The following is a 24,233-nucleotide window of genomic DNA, read 5'->3' as shown; positions in this document are numbered from 1 at the left end:
GGTGTGAAGTGGATAAATGCAAAAAATGCAGAAAACTGTATAGAGCGAGCTTTCATCGATTCAATCTTTTCAACATCGGTTGTATTGAACACATTAAGATATTGTAGAACTACTGTTGAAGCAAATAAAAGTGCAAATAATATTCTTTACAAGTATGGTACGTGGAACTATTTTTTTAACAAACTATGCTTAATACAACATGCTTAAGAACTTATTTATATTGTTTTTTATGTAAACTTTCTAATGCTCAATTTGAAATATTCTGTTATTAATTAAGATGTATGCTATGAACAAACAATTTGTTATGTCTTGAAAATAATACTTCGTACCTATTTGCTTTCTTTTATTTGTTATAATTAAAACATTCAAGGTAAAAATTTCAATCAATATAATTTAGTTAATCATATTTTATTTTTATTATTTTTGAAGAAAAAACACGTCAAATATTTAATACACTTTTTTAGAGTAATTAGAAAAATATATTTGTTAAAACCCATATGCATTAAAAACTATTCTTTAGTAGTAATTTGAATGTGAATAACTAATAATAATTTTTATAAAAATTATATCTTATTTATAAAGGTTCATTATTTTCATTTTGCTATATAAAAATAATATTAAGATATTATATCATAGAAAGCATTTTTAATACATTAACAATAAGAAATATTTAATTCATTCACTGTAATAAATACTAAAAATAGTACTAATAATATTTCAATTTTGTTGCATAATTTGATTTTTTATCAAAAACTTCTACTAATATTTGATTGTAACCTAAAAAATGAAAGGTGTATACTTTTTATACTATTTGTTCTTGGAGAGATATTAAGGAGTTTGAATAGAGTTGGTAAAATGTGTTATGAAAAACAGAATTCAGATTACAAACTATATTTACAGTTAAAATATAAATATTAAATGTGTTTTTGTAAAAAATAAAAAATAGAATATTGTTTAGTGATAAATATGATGATTGTCCCTTAGTGTAAGAAAACAAAAAAAATTTAAGTTATTATTCATAAATGGAAATTTTATTTAAGTCATTTTTACCTCCTAAACATTTTTTAAGTTTTATATTAAGAAAAAATATGAAATCACTATTAAAAATTCTTGTACCATTATATAAAAACGAATTCTTCAACACAAGTAAAATACTTTTATAAATAAAATACTAAAGTTCCAGTCAAAAAGTAAGTGCCCGGGAGTGTTATTTTGAAAAGAGTGACTTCAATGATATACAAAATGACTCTATAACTCTTAAACAGTTAAATTACATAGCATAAAATTTTCCCGTGGAAAATTAACTTTTGTGTATGATTTACGATTTAGCTGACTATTTTTTTATAAGTTACTAAAAAAAAAAAAAACTACTTAGGGTCGATCGGTCACCTTTATTCTAAAATTCTGCTTAACACGTTTGCAAACATCATCTATGCACACATCAGCAGACTTCATATCACATTCAATAACGTCCTTCCATCTTTTTTTTTGATCTTCCTCTTCTTCCTTTAACATCTATTTCCATAACTTCTCTTATAGCTTACGATTCCTTTTTCCTTACAACATGACCAAACTATCTTAGTCTATTTTCTCTCATCTTATCTACGATTGACGCTACATCTATTCTACCTCTTATATGCTCGTTCCTTATTCCATCTTCTCTAGTCACATCACTAATTCATCTAAACATTCTTATCTCTGCTCTATCTTCTTGTGAACCGCCCAACACTCTGAACCATTCATCAAAGGTGGTCTCACTACAGTCTTATAGAACTTACCTTTCTGCCTCATTGAAACTCTCTTATAGTATAATACACCAGACGCTACATTTCATTTTACCCACTCGCACTTAAACCAGTGTTTTACATCCTCGTCAAAGCTATCGTTCTTTTGTACAACTGATCCTAAATACTTAAAACTTTCCACCTCTCCTATTTGTTACTGATCTCTTCATTTCACCTACCTCGCATTCTACTTTATTTAACTCGTACTCTATATACTCTGTCTTACTCATACATATTCTTCATCCCTTTCCTTCAAGAGCTGATCTCCAGACCTCTAGCCTTTGATTAATTTCATCCCTATTTTCTCGTATTAACACTATATCATTAGCGAACAACATGCATCACGATACCTCTCCTTGTATTTCTTTAGTAATTTCATCCGTCATTATACAAAATAAGTAAAAAAATTAAAATACAATTACGTATAATTTTAGTAAATTCGTAATTTATTCTTAAATTATACATTATAATGAAATTTACTTTAAATATTGAGAATATATCAAACTTGCTTGAAAATTATAAATGATAAATTATACTGTTCTTAAATGTGTATAATTTTTTTGTATAACAAATAATTTCTTTTATGTAGGTAAATTTTATTTCTATGATTTTTTTTTTGCCGAGATCTTATGTCAAAAACCATTAAATTTTTAACAAATGCAAAAGAGATAAAGGATAAAATTATATTAATATAAAAATAAGAAATAAATAAAGAATAAAATATTTATCAAAAATTATCTTTATAAGTAAAATTAAAACTATATTAAAAATATTATTAATTTAAAAAACTAAAAAATATTAAAAATATTAAACTCAAAGCCACAAAAAAAATTAATGAAAAGTCGCGGATACGTATTTCGGAAACAATGTTACCATTATCAACGCTAAACATGAAACGCTTAAACATAAACGCTGAACAAGAAATAGAGGGAAAATTGCCTTTTTTGGATTTATTAGTTAAAAGAACAGAGGGGGAACTAAATTTTGAAATTTATCGGAAAAATACACACACGTNATTTTGCTAACATCTAAGAGTAATAATTTAAGAGATTTATTAGGTAACCCTAAAGATAAGGTAGATGAAGGGGGGAAATCAGGCGTTTATAAAATACAATGTGAAAGTTGTAATAAATGTTACGTAGGACAAACAAAAAGAAATATAGGGGTCAGGTTTAAAGAGCACTTAAGAAATATTAAAAATCAAGAAATTGAGAAATCTCCAGTGGCCGAACATTTATTGACACATAATCACTCTATTAAAACCATAAAACTAATTAAAAACGTAAATAATTACAAAGAACTTAATATCAGAGAAGCAATAGAAATGTTTAAAAATAAAAACAATTTAATTAATTGGGATCTTGGCCCACTGAAAAATTCATTATTAAACTTGTGTAAACTGGCAAAATGTGATAATATTACTTAGTGATAACGTCACTAGGTGATAAGGTCACTAGGGGTATATAAGGGAGTTTTTTCTAGTCGGGGTGTCAGTATGTGTTTAGCGTTGATAATGGTAACATTGTTTCCGAAATACGTATCCGCGACTTTTCATTAATTTTTTTTGTGGCTTTGAGTTTAATATTTTTAATATTTTTTAGTTTTTTAAATTAATAATATTTTTAATATAGTTTTAATTTTAATTAATTAGCCACAAGTGATCAATTTTTATTATATTATCTTTATACTTTATTCATTGTTAACCACATAATTTTCAATTTATATGAAAATTATTATAAAATAGCCATTACACTTTTTTCATCATGCTATAAAAAATAAATTTTGTGTACAAAGCTAAAATAAATAAACCACATTATTTGGACAATATAAGTAATATTTGGAAGTCCGTAAAGCTTCTAATAAAAAGTTTAATCCAAAAAATAAATTTATTAATTTTAAATATCGATATTATATTATTTTTTTACGATCATATCATTTCAAGGCGTTTAAAACAAATTAATTAAAATCTATACGGAAATTTTGAACCTAAACTGAAAAACTAATTAAAATTTTTTATTTGATTTTTTTCTATAAACAAACGTTTTAACCTTTAGAAGTTAAAATACTAAATTTTCGGCCCACAAACATTTAACATAAAACAAAAAAATTGTAGCACAGTAGGATCGGGGCACAGAATGGACTTGTCACAATTGGAACGGAAACCTGTTTATAATGTTTAATTTTAAGAAATTGGTGGTTTATTCAAAAATTAAAATGAACTCCTACATCCTTATTTATTTAAAAATAAATTGTTACTTATAAAGCTAATTTCATGTTATGTTATTAAAATGAACGAATTAAAGAGAAAATTTATAGTTTCATTACATGTATTAAATAATAAAAAAACGTTGTGTTATAGATCACAATATCTTTCGCCTACATTGAAACATTGTAAATCAGATTCCATAAGATAATATGCTGATTGGCTAGAATCACTGAAATTTATTGTGAAATGAAATGATTGGTTAATTTAAAATTAAAACTATAAAACACAAAAAATGTATACAAAAAAAAAAAAAAAAAAATGAAGGGGCCACTTTAAAACTATAATGATCTTTAATCTTTAATCGGAGTTTTCCAAAAATAATTTTAATATATTTTTTCATAGATATTAAAAGATGATGACTACTCCAAAAATACTATATCTTAACAATAAAAGTCAAGACATTTTTTTTACACATATCTACGTCAAATACCCAGAACAGGATTTGGAATGCAATTTGGTAGATGTCTATAACAGCTCAACGTTATATTAAATTGAAGTGACTGTGTATGAAAGGCACGAAAACACATAACTCTATTATACAGATATTAATATATAAATATGAACAAGCGTCTTTAGAAATTCTAATTTTATCGTTAAAAGCAAAATTACGTGGTACAACGAAATGCATAAAATTCCGTTCGAAAAATGTACAGCCACATAACTCTTCATTTAATTGATTCAAGAAAAGAGCATAAACCAAAAGAGAAAAAAACGTGTTGTGAAAATAAAACTTTTATAGTAAAGTTTTGAATTTTCAATATCATTACAAATTAAGCTGCTTAAATAAATAATAATTATCTTTAAACTTTCTTCGAAACATTTTAACTTCACTTTATTAACTTAGAACTGTTAAGTGTTTATTTTTTTCATTTATCGGATGAAAGGTAAAAGAGTAATTTGTAAAAGTTTTATTTTCATCGGCATTTCTGGGGAGTCATCATTGAAACGTTATCCAATTAAGATACTTATAGTGTCAGCTTCATACATTAATTGAATGTCTAAAAGCAAAATCTATTACAACATAACAATTTCTATTGGTCGATATATTCAACCGACTATTCGTTATATTTTTTAGCGTAACAGATTGATTATTTGACTATGACTCACTACAATATCTTTAAAAATATAAAACATAATATAATTTGTTCTTTTCCGGTGTTAATAATATCTTAGGTCCTATATTTTCTAAAAAATCATTTGGTCACCCATCTTTCTCCTTTAAAATGTCATTAAATTATGTTTTTTAATGGAAAGTTATATGTCTAATCAATTGATTAAACTTTCCAAAAAAATGTCTAATCAATATCTAAACCAATAATTTAAAAAATATTAGCATTTTTATTACAAGACGAAAGGAGTAGTGCGATTCATTAATGTATGAAAAAATTAATGAATTACAAAAAAAATTATTTAAACTTGTAGTTGAAATCTATTATCATATCTTAATTTGACAATAAATACTTTAAAAATAAATGATTTTAATTGTCTATATGGAGTAAGTTGATTTAGCAATTTTAATTTAATAAAGTGGATTTTTTTTTAGTATTTGAGGGTAATATCTTTAACTAGATTATAGTTGTGATCAATTGACGTATCGTTAAAAAAAATTGGTAAAGTGAGAGCTGAGAATATAAATGAGAGCCACAAAAAAAATACATAGTAAAATTATTTTAATATGAATAAGAAATTTTTTCTCACGAAAGGAGTCTACAGTACATGATATAAGCTTTATTTTAAGATATATATAAAAGTGTCAGTATTTCCGGAACACTTTCATAAATTAAGATGAAAAATTATCAAAAAAAAATTTTCTTTTCATTAATTATATAAAAAGTTTAAAAAAAGTCAATGATCCACTAATTTATATTTATTTGTGAATATAATCATTGTTTTATACTTCAAAGCTCATTATTTAAAATTTAAACCCAATACCGTAGTTTCTTTATTTTTTAATAAAGAAAAATACAACAACAATAAAAAAATATTATATTTAACCAAAACAGATCAAAAAAAAAATTATAATTAACTTAAAAACATGAAAATTAAGTAAAAAATAATAAATTATCAAGTATTTTTTTGAAAAATCATATAACACTTAATAAATTTTAAAATAAAAATTAATAGTAATTAATAAAAAATGAATTAATCAAAGAAAAGACTTTAGAGAAGTTTGTCCTCTTGTTCTTCCCCTGCTATTACCTCTAGACCCTCGAGATCCTCTACTACCACGATTACCTCGTCCACGCGCTCTAGAAGAACTAGGAGTATTGGTAGAATAAGAAACTTGTGGATCATCAGAATCAACAGACTCGTTACTAGATTCATTTCTTAGATCTATTGATAAATTTGTCTTCGGTGAATAATTCATTTCAGAGTTCAACTCATTACTTAGCTATTTAAAAAAATAACAAGGTAAATAATATTTTAGCAAAGCTGTAGTTTACTGTAAATGCAATTATCAAAGAACTCAAAGAAATTTTTTTGTCTTGTTCATGTTTTAAACTTTTTTTGATTGTCTAGAGTTATGCAATTTTATCAAAAAAAATTTGACTTAAGAGCTCCTCTATTGATATGCTACAAGTTAAATACATTGCTTAATTTTGAACTCAACTAAAAATATGTTAATTTGCATATAATTATTTTCAGAATTACTATAATATAATGTATAAATGCATATATAATCCCTATTAATTTTCATAAAAATTAAGAAAGTTAAAATTATAAGTTTTATCTAAAAATTTATTTATTTACAAAGCTTATTCAATTTTTAGTTATTTTTTCGTAAGCTGTTGTCAATTAAATCATTTTTTCAGAAAAAAGTTTTTTAATTTTAATGGTGTCTAATACAAATTCACAATTTTAATGAGCAAAAACAGACCTTCCCTATAAATAAGCTCATAGTAATTCTCAATACATAATAAAAATATTTTTGAAAATTTCTTTTTGTAAAATGTCAATTTTTTGAAATGTCTATAGAAATTGAACATAAAACTAAGAATTATTTCTCTTAAACAATTAATAAATAAATTGTTACTTCTTGAATTTCTTCATTTAATTTTTGTGTACGGCTTATGCGAAATTGATCTATATAGTTGGTTATATTATTTTCACTTAAATCTTCTTGATTAATAACATAATTTTTCACTTTTTTCATTTGATAACTTATATAAATTCAATAAAATTTAATATTTAAATAGTTTTTTTTATTTATTTTTACAGTTTAATACTAACTCAATGACTTTTTTTATACTTTCAGAACTCTGATTGTTAACAAATCTAGTAACTCCTTCAGCCATTCCTTTAATTGATAATAATTCTAATTGTTTATTATCATTTGTTTTTTCTTGAAAATATGCTTCAATTATTTGTTCAATATTTTCTAACTAAAGTTTAAAAATTAATTAGTCTAAGTGTACATACATATCAATTTATAGATATTAATACTTCTTGATTGTCTACAATTTCTTCCAATGTTTCACCATCAATACAACTCAATTTCTTTTCATAATTTTTTTTCTCCATTTTTAACATGATCATATCATTAGCATTTGCAACACGATCATGATATTTCAAGCCAAATCGATGAGTATTAAAAAATTGCAAATTATTATCATAAAATACTCTCAAACGAATTAATGGTATTAATGGTTGTTTTGGATGACCTAAAGAGAATTTTTTAATGTTAACTATTTTTATTATTTTATTTCATTATTATTGCTTCTTATAAGATACAGTAAAAAGTTGATTACCACTATGTTTATTCCTTAAACTTGCAAGTATTAATTCAATTTTTTCTTCAATATAACTTTGAACCTGTTCAGAATTTGCCAATATATTTTCACACTCAGATAATTTTATTGTTTCAAAATGCATTTGTCTAATACTCTTTAATTCCAACTCTTCCATTTTGAATGATTTATCTTTAATAGTAAGAAGCCCAACACATTTACTCCCTGCCTCCCCTTCACACATTGATGTTGCAACAGTACTCCCTTTAAAATTAAATGTTTATTAACTTTACAATATATAAAAATAATAAGCAACTGATTTAAAGTGAAAATCAAAATTTACCTGGTTGACAAATATATCCTTTATTTGAATGATTAGGTACAGGATTAATTAAACTCTCGTGTTCATGTCCCCAAATGGTTAAATTTATAAAATCTGGAATAACTTCTTCGGGTAGATATTTTGTTCCAGGACGTTTTACTCTATTTTGATGACATACAAATATATTGAACCATTGATCTGTATCTTCTTGAGGTCGAAACATACGAACTTTTCTATCTCGAAATAATCTTTCTAATCGTTCATCTCTAATATGACTTAAACCATAAAGCCCAATTCTGTTAGATCCTTTTTTTAATAAAATCGGAGTTATATCAATATTTTGGAGATTTGTTTGCTTTCCAAAATAGTTTATTAATCCCATTGAACTCAATAAATCCATACAAGAAATTTCTCTGTGTCCTAAAAATAAATTACTAATTTAAAATACAAATATAATAATAATCATTACTCACTTTTAACATTATAAACTAAATAATTAATTTTTAATTATCTATGCCTTTCCATCAACTAAATTAAGTTGTATATTTTTTTACCATTACTAATTTTATAAATTCAAACTTGATAAAATTAATAAATTGGTAACAATCGGTTTGTCTTAAAGTAATGATATTTAAATAAAAAAAATACTTAAAAATTTAAATTATTATTTTAATCTGTTCTATACTTTAAAAACGGTATTATGGCAAAAATAAACTAACCACATGGATCATCATGATTTCCATGAATTGAAAAAACTGGAATAGAAATATTTAAATTTGGATCTTCAAAATTAACAATTGGATTATTGCAATGTTTAAATACTTCTGCTTGATCACTTAAAAATTCTATGTTAACAGGCCTAAAAAAAAATTGAATTTTATATAACCAATACAGATACTTTTATAAATTATTAAATCATTCATTTTTTCAGTAAATATAATAAGTTTCAATTTTGAAAATTTTACTAAAATTTTATATAATTAATCATATAAATACTTTTTAGCTTCGATGCGAAGCTGAGAAGGTATTAATTTTACTAAGATGTGTTTTGTTTTTTTTTTTTAATGTCTGTTGCCACTTTTTCTCAGCTCTCACTGGACCGATTTCTTTCAAAAATACGTCAAAAGATCACAAATCGTATCTAGTTGAAGACATTACCCTTAAAAATTGAAAAAAATTCCCTCGTTCCCCGAAAATGGGGGAAATATCCAAAAAAATTACAAATTTAAAAATCGGTAAATTTTGTCATTTTTTTCACTTTTTTTTCTTAAAACTTCCATAACTTTTTCAAAAATCAACAAATCAACATAATTTTTTTTATATTAAAACCTTAGATATTTCCCATGCATTTGATATAATTTTTTTTGAAAATCTAACATTTATTCTGCTCACTGGGGGAATTTAAAATAGTAACTTTTTCACAAAAAATAACTTTTTCAACTTAATTTTTGCAAATGTTACAGAAATACTGCATCCTTTAAACATATATCAAATTAAAGCTTATTTTATGTGCTATAAAATAAAAAAAAAATTTGTCCCGACAACCAATCTTCTATGCGCAAATGGCTACCGTATTCAAAAAAATGCTATTTTAACAAATTTTTTTTTTTAAAATTAAACACTATCTACAGATTTGCATCGAAGCGTTTTTTATGATAGTGATTATAATCACTGTCAGATATCATCTATACTGGACCCAACTATGCAACATCCCCACTATGCCGCGACCCCACTGTGCTGGGTTTTTTTTAAATATTTATCTTTAACAAATAACATTTTTAAACTTATAAGATTATATGATGTTTGTTTTAAATATAGTTAAGCCATGAAAAATAATAATACAAGTTATTAACTGTATTCATCATTAGTTCAAAAATTATGTACAATATATTCCATGTAATTATTTATTATACTTCATATTATATACAAAAAGTTTCTACACTAAATCAAATTTAATTTTGTAAAATTCTAGAAAAAATGTTCATACAAAAATGACTTTTTTAAAATCAACATTTATTACAGAATGGTAATTTTGGATAATTACAAGTAATTTTTCTAATAACACAATCATTATACAAATTTTCAAAGTTTAGTTCATTTATAATTCATTCATAATTGTAAACTATAAGCTCTATTAAAAATCCCCCATATTTAAAAAAATGAAATATGATAAGCATTCATTTTTATAAAATATTACTACTGATTAAATAACATACTTATCACCAAGACAGTAAGTTCGTAAAAGTGACATACATCTCTCTAAACTTGCTGTTGATGGCTGATTAACATGGAATAAATCACCAGCTAATAATAGAAAGTCCACTTGATGTTTGACAGCTAGCTGTAAAACTTCTTCAAAAGAGTTGAAAGAATCATCAGCTAAAAAATATAAACAACAATTCAGAGTTGTTAAATTCTGGAAGTTGAAAATTGTAAAAATTTTTAAATATCTCTGAAATAAATAAAATGCATTACTTAATTATATTTTTTGTTGAAATCCACCCAAATATACAGTTTTATGATTATTTACTCCGTAATATTACATAATTAGTGCTAATGACAGTTATAAATAACCACTTTTCAAAATTAAATTAATCTAATCTGCAATTCATAAATTCCAAAATTTTAATTCATTAAATTGTTGAAACTTAGAATCTTCGCTTAGTCATTGCTAATAACTACTGAAATGTTTATATATTTGTTTAAATAATATATAGATGAATTAGTTTTATTTTTTATATTTAAATGTTATAGTTTTTGTAACAAAAAATCATACCATTTTTCTTTCAAAATGAAACAAGAGGTAAAAGACAAAATTTTATATAGTGAAAAATGAAAATAGATGTTTAAAATTACATTTTCCCAATAAAAAAATATTGAAAATGTGTGTTAATATTTCAAGTATTTATTTTGTTGAAAGAAATATACAATAACACAATATACAACCACAATATAATGCCCACCAAGTTTTGACATTATTAATAACTATTGATCCAATAAATATTTTGTATTACTTTTTTGTTTAATAATGTATATAGATTCTTTTTTTATTTTGACATGATGACATTTTTTTATTTTATCAAAAGTTTAAAATAGCGTTTTTCTTACAAAAACTCTAGATGGGTTGATAAAAACATAAGCTACAGGATAACGATAAGTTACAAGCGTCTTGATACAGATGGGCAGAATGTTCATTAAAAATATATACCAAAATAAGATGTACCTACCCGTATTACATATCTCACTCTATGTATTAAAATACTAGTAACTCAATAAGTACATAGCCTAAAATTGTTATCAATCCATTACATTTTTTTTTAAGAAAAGAGCTAAAAAGTGACTATTTTTAAATTTTGAAAATATTTTTACTTTTTCTTATGAGACACAAATAATAAAAAGTATCCTATAAACTCTTAAAATAATAATTTTCAAAGAAAATTATTTTTGGTATTTTTTAAAATTTTTGATTTATTGACTATTAAATGTTTTTTTAATTCATTAGTTATATGTTAAAAGAGCAACAACTTTATTTTTTTTTTAAGGCAACAGGTATATTTAACTAACTTATAAAATAAAAAATTTTCTAGTTAAAAATATAATTAGCCAATAACAACTTTTTAAATAATGTTGACACCATTATAAGTCGTAAAAGATGAAATAAATTTTTTTTTCATATTAAAATAATCATTCTGTATAAATTATGAAAGGAATTGACTAATGAAGTATAAATATCTAATATTCTACAAGTGGAAAACTAGATCTATTATTATAATAATAATACTTAAAAATACATATGTTTTGTTTTTAGACAGGGAATAAAATAACTAGTTTTAGAAGTAGAAATTCATTACTATTATTATTGAGGAATATATGGGAAAGCATAATAAAATGTTAAATTTGAAATAAAAAAAATATTAAAGTATAAAAGGCACCTCTTGTTAAATCTTTTTCCATAAACCCAAGATGAATATCAGTAGCAACAAGTATACGAAAGTTCTCTTCTATTGAGGACGAATTCATTTTTGGCAAATTTACTGTAAACTACCTAATTATTTTGAAAAGAGTTTAATAACGAATTTATTATTTGATAAAGTATACGGTATGTTATCATCTGAACGTTGCGTGAAAGTGGATTTATACACCTTGGATATGTGGTTGGTATAAGCATTGATTAGATATGATGTTATCTGTTCTGTGATATAAAATATCTTTTTTGGTATTATCTGGGTAAGATAGAGCTTTATCTTATCTATGTTATAGATAACAATTATCATATTAAAATTATTCAAAAAATATTTTTTATGGGAAATATTCATAACAAAATTTTATGAACCGTTTCCTTTTAGTGTCCCAGGGTATCAGTCCATTATAGTGGACAAAAATAGTTTAATGGAGATAACAAATTCTAATAGCCTGAAAATCATATTTTAAAAACATCTGCGCATAGCTAAGGTGTTTTACTATAATGTATATTATTTGTGTATTTACTTAAATATTTAGATCCTATTCAGGCAAGGTGCATTACGATAGAACACCCAGTTACAATAATTGCTTTAATTAGTATGCAATTTCAATCGACAAACGTACATAAGTTTAAAACTTTTAGCTTCGATGCTAAGCTGAGAAGGTATTAATTTTACTATGATGTCTGTTGCCACTTTTTCTCAGCTCTCACTGGACCTATTTCTTTCAAAAATACGTCAAAAGATCACAAATCGTATCTAGTTGAAGACATTACCCTTAAAAATTGAAAAAAATTCCCTCGTTCCCCGCAAATGGGGGAAATATCCAAAAAAATTACAAATTTAAAAATCGCTAATTTTCGAAATTTTTTCACTTTTTTTTCTTAAAACTTCCATAACTTTTTGAAAAATCAACAAATCAACATAATTTTTTTTTATACTAAAACCTTAGATATTTACCTTTCATTTGATATCATTTTTTTGAAAATCTATCACTTAACCTGCTCATTGGGGGGGATTTAAAATGGCAACTTTTTTACAAAAATTAATTTTTTCAACTTAATTTTTGAAAATGTTCCGGAAAGACTGCGTCCTTTAAACATATATCAAATTAAAGCTTATTTTATGTACTACAAAATGAAAAAAAAAAATTTGTCCCGACACTTTTTTTTCTACATTTAAACGGCTGCCGTAGTTAAAAAAACACTATTTTTGTGTTAAAATTTTCGATTTTCGATTTTAAATTTTCAACTTAAAAATGCTATAACTTTTTGAAAAATGTATATATCAGCACAAATTTTTTTTTTCTAAATACATTATAAGTACATCTTTCATTTGACATACTTTTTATTAAAATTGGACAATTTCCCCTTATATAGGGGGCGTTCAAAACTTAAAATATTGTAAAAAACATAGATCTTTTTCAACTGAACTTTTGAAAATGTTCCGGAAATACTGCGTCCTTTAAACATATATCAAATCAAAGGTTATGTTATATACTATCAAATGAAAAAAAAAAATTTGTCCCGACATCTTATCTTCTATGTGCAAATGGCTGTCGAAAATTTAAAAAAAAATGTAATGTTTGCGATAAAAATTACATTTTATCGGGATGTTTTTTGTACTTAAAACTGCCATAACTTTTTCAAAAATGAACAAATAAAAATAATATTTTTTTGTATTGAAACCTTAGATATTTCCCTTTCATTTGATATAATTTTTTTTGAAAATCTAACACTTATTCTGCTCACTGGGAGGATTTAAAATAGTAACTTTTTTACAAAAAATAACTTTTTCAACTTAATTTTTGAAAATGTTCCGGAAATACTGCGTCCTTTAAACATATATAAAATTAAAGCTTATTTTATGTACTATAAAATGAAAAAAAAAAATTTGTCCCGACGATCTATCTTCTATACGCAAATGGCTACCATATTGAAAAATATACTATTTTTGTATGATAATTATGGGTTTTGTATTTTATTTTAATAGAAGTTGATGTTGCTTTTGCAATTATCCATTAATTATTAAAATGAAACACTATCTACAGATTTGCATCGAAGCGTTTCTTATGATAGTGATTTTAATCACTGTCAGATTAAATCTATACTGGACTCTACTATGCAATGTCTCCACTATGCCGCGACCCCACTGTGCTACCGTTTTTTTAAGTAAATTTAATAAATAAAAGTTGCATAGTTTTGTCTCGACCAAAAAATCAAGACAACTACACATCCGTTTGTAAATAAAAATTAAGTTATAAAAATAATAGGATTAAGGTCTCCTTTGATAAGGTATAAAAAGCTAACAATATATATTACTGAGATTATAATTCATTTACCAAAATAACAATTTCAGCGGTCATAATCTAAGTCTTTTTCTATATCACAACAAGTACAATTGCGATTAAAAAGTTAATGAAAAATTTAGTTTTTTCTAAACAAGTCTTTTTTTAATTAATGGAGAATTTTAAGACTACAGTTATTTTATTACGAGTAAACTGAGAAGTGCACACATTTTTTAATTGTTTAATCTGTAATCTATAATTATAGTTTTAATATATATATATATATAGTTAATTATATTAAATTGGTACATTATTATTCGTTCCTAGAAAGTGTGTTTTTTCATTTCTATCAATATTCCTGTATTGTTAAATATTGTACTAAGAAAATTATTTCTATTTTATATATTGCCAATAAGCGCGACTCTTAATTACAAGGAAATAAAAGTGCCCAGTTGCGATCAATTTATTGTTTTTTTGTGAATTCAGATTATGTACTTTTATCCTTTTAGCTTCGATGCTAAGCTGAGAAGGTATTAATTTTACCATGATGTGTTTATTTATTTATTTTTTTTTTTTTTGTGTCTGTCACTACTTTTTCTCAGCTCTCACTGGACCGATCTCTTTCAAAAATACGTCAAAAAATCACAAATCGTATCTAGTTAGAGACATTACCCTTAAAAATTGAAAAAAATTCCCTCGTTTCCCGAAAATGGGGGAAATATCCAAAAAAATTACAAATTTAAAAATCGGTAAATTTTGTCATTTTTTTCACTTTTTTTTCTTAAAACTTCCATAACTTTTTCAAAAATCAACAAATCAACATAATTTTGTTTTAAACTAAAACCTTAGATAATTTTCTTTCATTTGATATAATTTTTTTGAAAATTTAACATTTAGCCTGCTCATAGGGGGGATTTAAAATCGCAACTTTTTTACAAAAACTAACTTTTTCAACTTAATTTTTGAAAATGTTCCGGAAATACTGCGTCCTTTAAACATATATCAAATTAAAGCTTATTTTATGTACTATAAAATGAAAAAAAAAAATTTGTCCCGACACTTTATCTTCTGCATGTAAACAGTTGCCGTAGTTAAAAAAACACTATTTTTGTGTTAAAATTTTCGATTTTCAATTTTTAATTTTCAACTTAAAAATGCTATAACTTTTCGAAAAATGCATGTATCAGCACAATTTTTTTTTTTCTAAATACATTATAAGTACATCTTCCATTTGACATACTTTTTATTAAAATTAGACAATTTCCCCTTATATAGGGGGGGTTCAAACTTTGAAACATTGTATAAAAAATAGAACTTTTTCAACTAAACTTTTGAAAATGTTCCGGAAATACTGCGTCCTTTAAACATATATCAAATTAAAGTTTTTTTTATGTACTATAAAATGAAAAAAAAAAATTTGTCCCGACACCTTATCTTCTATGTGCAAATGGCTGTCGAAATTATAAAAAAAATGTAATGTTTACGATAAAAATCACCTTCTATCGGAATGTTTTTTGTACTTAAAACTGCCATAACTTTTTCAATAAATAACTAATCAAAATAATATTTCTTTATATTGAAACCTTAGGTAATTTCCTTTCATTTGATATCATTTTTTTTTGAAAATCTAACACTTATTCTGCTCACAGGGGGGATTTAAAATAGCAACTTTTTTACAAAAACTAACTTTTTCAACTTAATTTTTGAAAATGTTCCGGATATACTGCGTCCTTTAAACATAAATCAAATTAAAGCTTATTTTATGTACTACTAAATGAAAAAAAAAAATTTGTCCCGACGACCTATCTTCTATGCGCAAAAGGCTACCGTATTCAAAAATATGCTATTTTTTTATTAAAATTCTGGGTTTTGTATTTTATTTTATTTTAAAATATCTTATTAGGGGAATAAACTGACTTTTATGAATATTATATAATATCATTGACATAGAATAAAGTTCATAAGATATATGAAATTATACTTATTAAAATTTTTTTACTTTTTTAAAGTCGAAAAAGTAATTTTTAAATTTGAGTTAGCTTAGAGCAGCGGTTCCCAAACTTTTTCAGCCATGGAGCCTTTTTTTAAAGATTTATTTCTCGCGGAGCCCCAAAAAATATTTCATGATGTTTTATCTACCTGTATTCTATGAAGCCTAATAAACACGAAACGTGTATATATGATATTAAATATAAAACGATAAATACAAATAAAAGAAAAAATAATATCAAAAGAACAAGAGAAAATATTATTTATTACTTAAAATTTATGAAATGTTGTGTCAATGAAAATTCTTATAATTACAAAATGAGAATACAACTGAAGCGTGGTGTGGCAAAACAGACAATCTCCATGTAAATATGAGATAAAAATTAGTATTACTAGTCAATATGTAGTGGAAAATTGAATAAGAAAATAAAAATAAAAATTTTTTTCAAAGTGGAGAATGTCGGTTTTACCGCACAACGCCTCAACTAGTTACGGTTTATTGAAAAAAAATATATATTTATTTATAACATAACATGTGTTCTTGAAGTTCAAGTCTTAATGTGAACAGTGTGCCTGCTTTTTGCGACTAAGTTTGTCAATGTCCGGTGTCACAGAAGTTAATTGGAGATGCATATCGTCTTCTGCATTTAAACGTGCTCGATATTTTGTTTTGGTAGCAGTGTACCTCGAAAAAGCCATTTCACAAAGATACGTCGTACCAAAAGGCAATAAGAGCAATTTAGCTTTTGATCTCAATACTGAAAAATCTTCCCCTAACTGAGCCCAAAATTCAGATATTGGTTTGTTTTTAAATGACGTCTGATTGTGACTCTCCGAAACCATGTCAATAAAAACCTCATATTCTGCCGCATTAAGAGCTGCTGGTTTTGATGTCACTGAAAATGGATTTATAATCCATTCGCAGTTTTTTTGAATCGATTCTTGAGCATCCTTTGGAAAGTATGAATTCAAATTTTGAAGTAAATTATTAAGGTGTTCTTTAATTATTTCTAATAATGATTCATTTATTGTTAATTTGTTTTCTTGTAAAAAGTTTGTGGTCAATGAAAAACATGTAAGGTCCTTATTATCAACGCTTTCAATGTAGAATGCTACTTTTTTCTTAAGTGCTAAAATTTTATCATTGGCATCAAATATTGTTTTCTGTTTTCCTTGTATAGATGTGCTGAATTCATTAATTTTCGAAAAAATATCTGCTAAGTAACATAATTTGATCAGCCATTCCTGGTCATTCAAATAATCTTCGAGCAAACTATTTTGGTCATTCAAAATTAAAGAAACTTCTGTTCGAAGTTCAAGTAAGCGGGACAACGCCTTGCCTCATCTTACAACCATCTTACTTCTGTGTGTAATAATAATGACTTGTGTACAGCTCCCATGTCTTCACACAATATTTTAAGTAGTCTAGATTGCAAAGGTCGTGTCTTAATATAGTTAATAATTTTAACTGCGTTGTCTAGCACTTGCTTTAATACAACTGGTACTTTTTTTGTTGCTAGAGAATGTCTATGCAAGACACAATGACTACTCGTGCATTTTTTTGAAACTTCCTTGATTCTTGCCACTACGCCAGCAATATTACCCATCATGGCCTTTGCATCATCTGTACACACGTCAATACAATTGTCTCATGGTATTGAATTTTCAATGAAAAAGGCATCAAGCATAGAAAAAATTTCACTTCCGCTGGTTGAAGATGGAAGTGGTTTACAGAACAGAATATCTTCATGAAAAGAACCTGATAACTCGTACCGTACAAACGTCATTAACACAGCTAATCCGGCAACGTCCGTAGATTCGTCTAGTTGTAACGAAAATTTAGTTTGACTAATACGAGAAATTAAGGTATCCTTAACATCGTGTGATAAATCCTGAATTCGATTACGCACAGTATTATTCGATAAGGGTACACTGGAGATTAAATTTGCAGTTTTTTCGTCCACCATGCAGTTTACTACTTTCGCTAATAGTGGTTTTATAAGAGTTTCAGCGAGGGTATGTGGTTTTCCAGCAAGAGCCAGTTCATAACTTACTAAGTAAGATGCTTTCAGTGCGTTCTCATTATGTGTCTTTACATGAGATACAAATGTTTTCTGAATTGAATGGAGTTCATCACTTTTTCTTTTAAAATAATCTGTAGTTTTATTCATGAAATCAGGATGAGTTTCGAAATGTCGTTTAAGTTTGGCGGGAAACATTGAGCTATTAGGCAAAACTTTGTTACATATTATTACACATTGAGGACGTCCATTAACAAACTCAGTGAATCCCATGTCCAAATATAAATCACAATATTTTCGTTTTTTACTCCCTTTCTGTACCTCGACATCAGGCATCGTCGATTCTAAAGTAGTTTTATCAATACAGTGTTCAGATTCCTCTTTTGATTTAGCAGTAGTTGATGGCTGTTGATTCTCCGGTTTAATGGAACCCGTTTTAAACCATCGCTCCATTTTAAAAGAAATAATGCCGTTAAATAAAATAATAAAATAATTGTTAAAAACTTAAAACACGTCTGTCGTTCGTAAATACGCACTATAAACTGACAAAATAATTAATGTACGTCGGACCTAGTCGCGTAGATATTTATAGATTTATAGACCTTGGGTCAAAAAGGACCAAACTCACTTTTTGGAGAAATTGAGATAAACGGTTATCTTATTAAATGTTATGTATATTTTTTTGTGCTAGAAGGGCGTATCTTAGTTATCAAAATTAAAAGAAATAGAGAGGCCAATGTTGTAAATAAAATTTTGTAATGCTGTAAACTTCTATAAAATTTTTAATAAAACAACATAGCAAACCAAGTGCATTCCATTTTGTAGTATAAATTACACTTATTTTAATTGCAAATGGAAAAAAAAGTACAATAAAAAATAAAAATTTTATGGGATTTAAAAGTTGAAAAAAATTAAATTGTTAATTTTTCGTTTAAAATATTTAAATTGTATAAAATAACAAATAAATTTTAAAATGATCAAATTTTTTTGGTGTAACGAGTGGAGCCCTCAAAAAAAAGTCGCGGAGCCCCAAGGGCTCCGCGGAGCACAGTTTGGGAACCGCTGGCTTAAATAGTCAATTTTATCAAGCAACAAAAAGCAACGAACAGTTGCCGAATGGGTAACATTTTGATCTTTCACGCCTAGGGAAGAGGTTCAAATCCGTCTGTGACTTTTGACTCATTTGATATTTATCTCATTTAGATTCAATAATTTCAATAAATATAAAGGATCTTATCACTATAGTCTCCCCTCGTGAGAAGAAATTTATATTCATGATAATATTATTTTACTATGTAGTTTTTTTTGTGGCTTTATTTTGCCTACCCTCACTAGACCTACTTTTTTCAACGATACGTCAATTGATTACAATTCGTATTTAGTTGAAGATATTACCCTTAAAAAATGAAAAAATATTCCTTATTCAAATAAAAAGTAGCTTAACTAGCTTTTTCCATACAAACAATTATAATCATTAATTTCTAATATTCTTAAAGTATTTATTGTCGAATTAGATTTGATATGATAAAAGTTTTCAACTACAAAGGTAAATAATTTTACTTTGTAATTTATTTATTTTTTAACTCTATTTGTGTGTGATACTACCAGTCTGTAATATTCCAATTTTTTTTGTAACATGTTGCTATATAAATCATTTCTAAAAAAAATGATTTTTTTTTACCTGAATTTAACGATGGATTTTTACAATTATAATCAAATTTTATAATACGCTCAATTGAGTAAATCTTTTTTTTTATTGTTTTTTTTAGATATATAATCATTAAAATTAATTAAATTTTGAATATTTCCATTGTAGAATCTTTTTAAACGCCAAAGGTTAATTAGAAATGATTACTATGATTTTTATTTAAGTGATCTATTACGATAAAAATGTAAAAAAATCTAACTTTTCTGATAAATTTATTGTAAATAGTAATTATAAAATTCCCTGATTTCATATTAATCTTAACAATTTCATTTTTTTCTATTTAATAATGTCAATTTCAAACTTGCAAGTTGAGCTAAATGTTATAGTAATAAATAATTTTTTTTCTTTTTTATTAAAACTTATAAAAAGTAGGTTCAAAATGATTACTTTTAACATATTATTTTATTTTGTCTTCACGGTGAACACAAACATCAAAATTAATAAAAAACATACAATTTTTGTAAAAAAATTCTTTTTTATATTTATAACTTTATAATGCCATAAATTTTTAAAAAATGTATGAATCAACACAATTTTTTTATGAGAAATAGTATTTATATCCCTTGTTCATTATCTTAATCAGGATATAAATAAGAAAATAGCAGATCATGTAGCTTTTGGAATAATCCATCAATTTTTTAAAATTAAACACTATCTACAGATTTGCATCGAAGCGTTTCTTATGATAGTGATTTTAATCACTGTCAGATTAAATCTATACTGGACCCTACTATGCCACGTCCCCACTGTGCCGCGATCCCCATGTTGCTNCAACTATGCAACGTGTCCACTATGCCTCGACCCCACTGTGCTGGGTTTTTATTATTTCAGTTTATATCTAGTGCGACTATAAAATTTATACTATTCAAGAAATTTGTCAGTGTTTGGTTAATATACATAATCAAAAACATTTACAAAAAATTTTTTGTATAACTAATAATAATAAAATAATTATATTTTTCTAAAATATAAGAATGTAATATAATTATACAAATTTAAGTGTTGAATTTACGGTGTTCACTCCCGTAAATCATTCGATTTTTCTTAAAATAACAACTATTATAAAAACTTGATTTGTCATTTTTAAATTTCATATATGCTTTTTAAACATTAAAAATTGATAATTTAATATTATGTGTTATTAATATCTATATTTAATGTCAACAGTGCAAAAAAATCATAAGTTTCTTTTATATGAAAGTCAATGTAATAACTTATATATTCTGCAAAGCTAACCTCATATTCTCTATTATCTAACTTATAATCATCGTAATCGTTTATCAATAAAGCCAATTGAGTAATACTGTTTGAAAAAGAACATAAATATTTTGAACAATTATTAAGACTCATAAATGAATTATCTAATGTATTTTTCAAATTACTTGCAAAATTATCATCATCAGGTATTGACATATTTATTATGGACGATAGTTTCGAAAAAAATACGTCAGTATAACTTACATGATTATAACCTTCAGGAAATAAACTTTTAAAAAACAGTGCCTTATTACAAAGATAATGTACTAATTCTATATAGTCATTGATTTTTCTTATAAGCAAATCCTTTATTTGTAAGGTCATTGTTCTATCTTGTTTTGTTGTTTCTTCAGCATAAATCAATTCATAACCATATATCATGTGTGAAAATAATCGATTACAGAACCTAATATTTTCACAACACTTGCATTTTACGAATTTAAAAATTAACTCTACCTTTTTTTTATGATTGCTTAAATTAACATGCAAATTTGTTGACGAAGGTAGCTGTGTATTATTCTGTTGTATATTTATATTGTTGTCGATATTATCAAAGATATTATAAACTGTAAATATTTTAGAGTTGTTTCCATGTCCTTGTTTAACTTTTATATCATTTAATTTATGCCATACATCTACATTCGCAAGTAAATTATTAAGAATTTTAATTTTTTCAATTTCTTTGTATATTATTTCCACAAAATTTGACAGTAGTGTTGGAATTAAAATAACGATTAATACAAAACAGTTTAGAAAATTCATATTTAACACAATATAAAGTTTAAATAAATAGTATAAATTTTTATAAATCAAAACTAATGAACACTAACACACAAAACTTGTACTGAGATCTATGTATAGCGTAATGCCATTTTTTAATTGTCTTTTGTTATTTATTTTAAGTAGGAATATGAATGATTTATGAAGCCAACTGTACATTTTTTTATTTATATTTCAATTTATTTAATTAAATTTTAAAAATAATTATTTTAAAATACGTTATTTGTAACAAATCATTCGAATACGTCGGCTTGTTAAACAATGAAGTACTTTAAAAATTTAACAAAAATAAAATTATATAGTGTGAAATTCAAATATTATATTTATTACTACTTAAATTACTATTTACTACTACTTATTAAAATTAGACAATTTCCTCTTACATAGGAGGCGTTCAAAAATTGAAATATTGTATAAAAAATAGAACTTATTTAACTTAACTTTTGAAAATGTTCCGGAAATACTGCGTCCTTTAAACATATGTCAAATTAAAGCTTATGTCATGTACTATAAAATTAAAAAAAAGAATTTGTCCCGACGACCTATCTTTTATGCGCAAATGGCTATTGTATTCAAAAATATGCTATTTATGTGTTATAATCCTGGGTTTTGTATTTTATTTTATTTAAAAATATCTTATAAGGGCAATACACTGACTTTCATGAATATTATATAATTTAATTGACATAGAATAAAGTTCAGTTTTTTTTTTTTTTCCGATCGGCTTGATTGTGGACCGCCCTGGAACTACCATTAGGTATTACTTCAGGGCAGCCCACGCCGTCTTTAAACTCACACCACCACGTTGTGAATCAGCCCGAAATTAATCAAGAGCTGATTCACAACGTGGTGTGGCCTTCCCCGTTAAAGCGAAGGGGGCACAAATAACTCACGAAACAAAAACATAAAACACGAATACCTAAGGCGCCGGCCTAAACCAGCGCCTCAGGTTCTCCTGTGCCGGGCGGCGTGGCTGCCTCTGTCTCAGGCGTTCCGCTTCCTCCTTCTTTTTCAAGATGGATTCGGCGAACGCCTGGACGAGCCTCCACGCCTCCCGAGTCCTCAACATCAGGTCCACCATGGACCCGACTCGAAACGTGGACCCTAGTCGAGACTCCAAAGAGTCCCGTTCCTGGGCCCACGCCTCGCACCGGAAGAGGGTGTGCAAAGCGCTATCAGCCTCTCCCGGGCGATCCGAACAGTGGTCGCACGTCGGCGCGGCTGCTTTACGAATACGGTGTAAGTACTCGTTAAAGCAGCCGTGGCCGGACATCACTTGGGTGAGACGATAAGTCATCTCACCGTGAGTCCGGTCCACCCACCTGTCCAGCCGATCGGGTCCTATGAGGGACCTGGTCCACTCGCCTCTCGTTTCCTCCGAGAGGCGAGTCCGCCACCGGAACATGGTCATCCGCCTGAGCGCCAGCCGGTCCTCGGGTTCGAGGGACCGGTTTCGCTCTCGGCGGAGCTCATGCCCGGCGGCGCGTTCCTCGGCGGGCGGCAATGACGACAGGATACCCGCCGCCACTCCGGACACCGTTCGGTAAGCCGAAACTGTCCGGATCGCCGCCCGCCTTTGCACCCTGAGCAGGGCTTCACGGTTTTTGGACGAATACTCTAGAGTATCCGCTCAAACCGGGGACCCGTACAGGAGAACCGAGTGTACGACGCTGACTAAAAGTCTACGCCGCATCTCTCTCGGCCCTCCCAGATTGGGCATGAGTCCCGCCGAGCAATTCATGACTTTCTGGGCCCGCTAGGCCGCACGAGTAATGTGCGGCCCGAACTTTAGACGTTTGTCTATGACAAGGCCCAGATAAGTCATGGAGTCCTTAAGCGGGATCTCCACCCCCAGCACGGCGAGCCGTGGAGGAGTGAACTTGTACCTGCCCGTGAACAAGACCGCTTCGGTCTTGTCCAGGGCGAGGCTAAGTCCATTCCCTTCCTGCTGGATCCAGGCGGTGACTGCGCTGAGCGCGCAGTTAGCCCGGGATCCAGCCTCCTCGGCCGAGGCGCCTTCCGCCACCACCAGCGTGTCATCCGCGTAGCAAACGACACGCACGTGCGGTGGTAGCGGAACGCGGAACACCGCGTCGTACGCGATATTCCACAGCAGAGGCCCGAGAACT

General features: G+C 27.2%; 3 protein-coding genes across 5 annotated transcripts; all 3 read right to left on the bottom strand.

The window, feature by feature from the left end:
• Nucleotides 1-6,020: 6,020 nt before the first annotated feature.
• LOC126907243 (double-strand break repair protein MRE11) lies at nt 6,021-12,241 on the bottom strand. Of its 3 annotated transcripts, XM_050688363.1 has the most exons (10): nt 12,033-12,236; nt 10,576-10,701; nt 10,317-10,479; nt 8,820-8,959; nt 8,122-8,520; nt 7,800-8,042; nt 7,495-7,712; nt 7,282-7,433; nt 7,085-7,211; nt 6,021-6,442 (listed from the first exon to the last, which is right to left on the bottom strand). In XM_050688363.1, exons 3-10 carry the CDS (start codon nt 10,349-10,351, stop codon nt 6,197-6,199), a joined length of 1,560 nt encoding a protein of 519 aa, XP_050544320.1. In that variant the 5' UTR covers nt 10,352-10,479; nt 10,576-10,701; nt 12,033-12,236; the 3' UTR covers nt 6,021-6,196. The 3 variants fall into 3 exon arrangements, with proteins under 3 accessions (XP_050544320.1, XP_050544319.1, XP_050544321.1); XM_050688362.1 differs by lacking the exon at nt 10,576-10,701 and having other exon boundaries at nt 12,033-12,240; XM_050688364.1 differs by lacking the exons at nt 7,085-7,211; nt 10,576-10,701 and having other exon boundaries at nt 6,311-6,442; nt 12,033-12,241.
• A 4,652-nt stretch (nt 12,242-16,893) lies between these two features.
• On the bottom strand, nt 16,894-17,945 carry LOC126907246 (zinc finger BED domain-containing protein 5-like). The gene is made up of 2 exons (XM_050688370.1): nt 17,700-17,945; nt 16,894-17,289 (listed from the first exon to the last, which is right to left on the bottom strand). The coding sequence occupies exons 1-2, from the start codon at nt 17,943-17,945 to the stop codon at nt 16,894-16,896; spliced, it is 642 nt and encodes a 213-aa protein (XP_050544327.1).
• Nucleotides 17,946-17,987: 42 nt separating this feature from the next.
• On the bottom strand, nt 17,988-18,812 carry LOC126907245 (zinc finger BED domain-containing protein 5-like). The gene has a single exon (XM_050688368.1). It carries the CDS (start codon nt 18,810-18,812, stop codon nt 17,988-17,990), a length of 825 nt encoding a protein of 274 aa, XP_050544325.1.
• Nucleotides 18,813-24,233: the final 5,421 nt, after the last annotated feature.

This window comes from Daktulosphaira vitifoliae, unplaced genomic scaffold (genome assembly GCF_025091365.1).
Source record: "Daktulosphaira vitifoliae isolate Bord-2020 unplaced genomic scaffold, ASM2509136v1 Scaffold_5, whole genome shotgun sequence".
In the NCBI taxonomy this organism is placed as follows: domain Eukaryota; kingdom Metazoa; phylum Arthropoda; class Insecta; order Hemiptera; family Phylloxeridae; genus Daktulosphaira; species Daktulosphaira vitifoliae.
This window is presented reverse-complemented; position numbering and strand designations above follow the sequence as displayed.

Coding starts and splice junctions, on each gene's coding strand:
- LOC126907243 (XM_050688362.1), bottom strand. CDS start 12,120: ATGAATTCGTCCTCAATAGAAGAGAACTTTCGTATACTTGTTGCTACT. Junction 8,960..10,316: donor ACTTACTGTCTTGGTGATAA/GTATGTTATTTA, acceptor ATTTTTTTTTAG/GCCTGTTAACATAGAATTTT. Junction 8,521..8,819: donor AAATCATGATGATCCATGTG/GTTAGTTTATTT, acceptor ATTTATTTTTAG/GACACAGAGAAATTTCTTGT.
- LOC126907246 (XM_050688370.1), bottom strand. CDS start 17,945: ATGGGTAATATTGCTGGCGTAGTGGCAAGAATCAAGGAAGTTTCAAAA. Junction 17,290..17,699: donor CATTATTATTACACACAGAA/GTAAGATGGTTG, acceptor TACTTTCCAAAG/GATGCTCAAGAATCGATTCA.
- LOC126907245 (XM_050688368.1), bottom strand. CDS start 18,812: ATGGAGCGATGGTTTAAAACGGGTTCCATTAAACCGGAGAATCAACAG.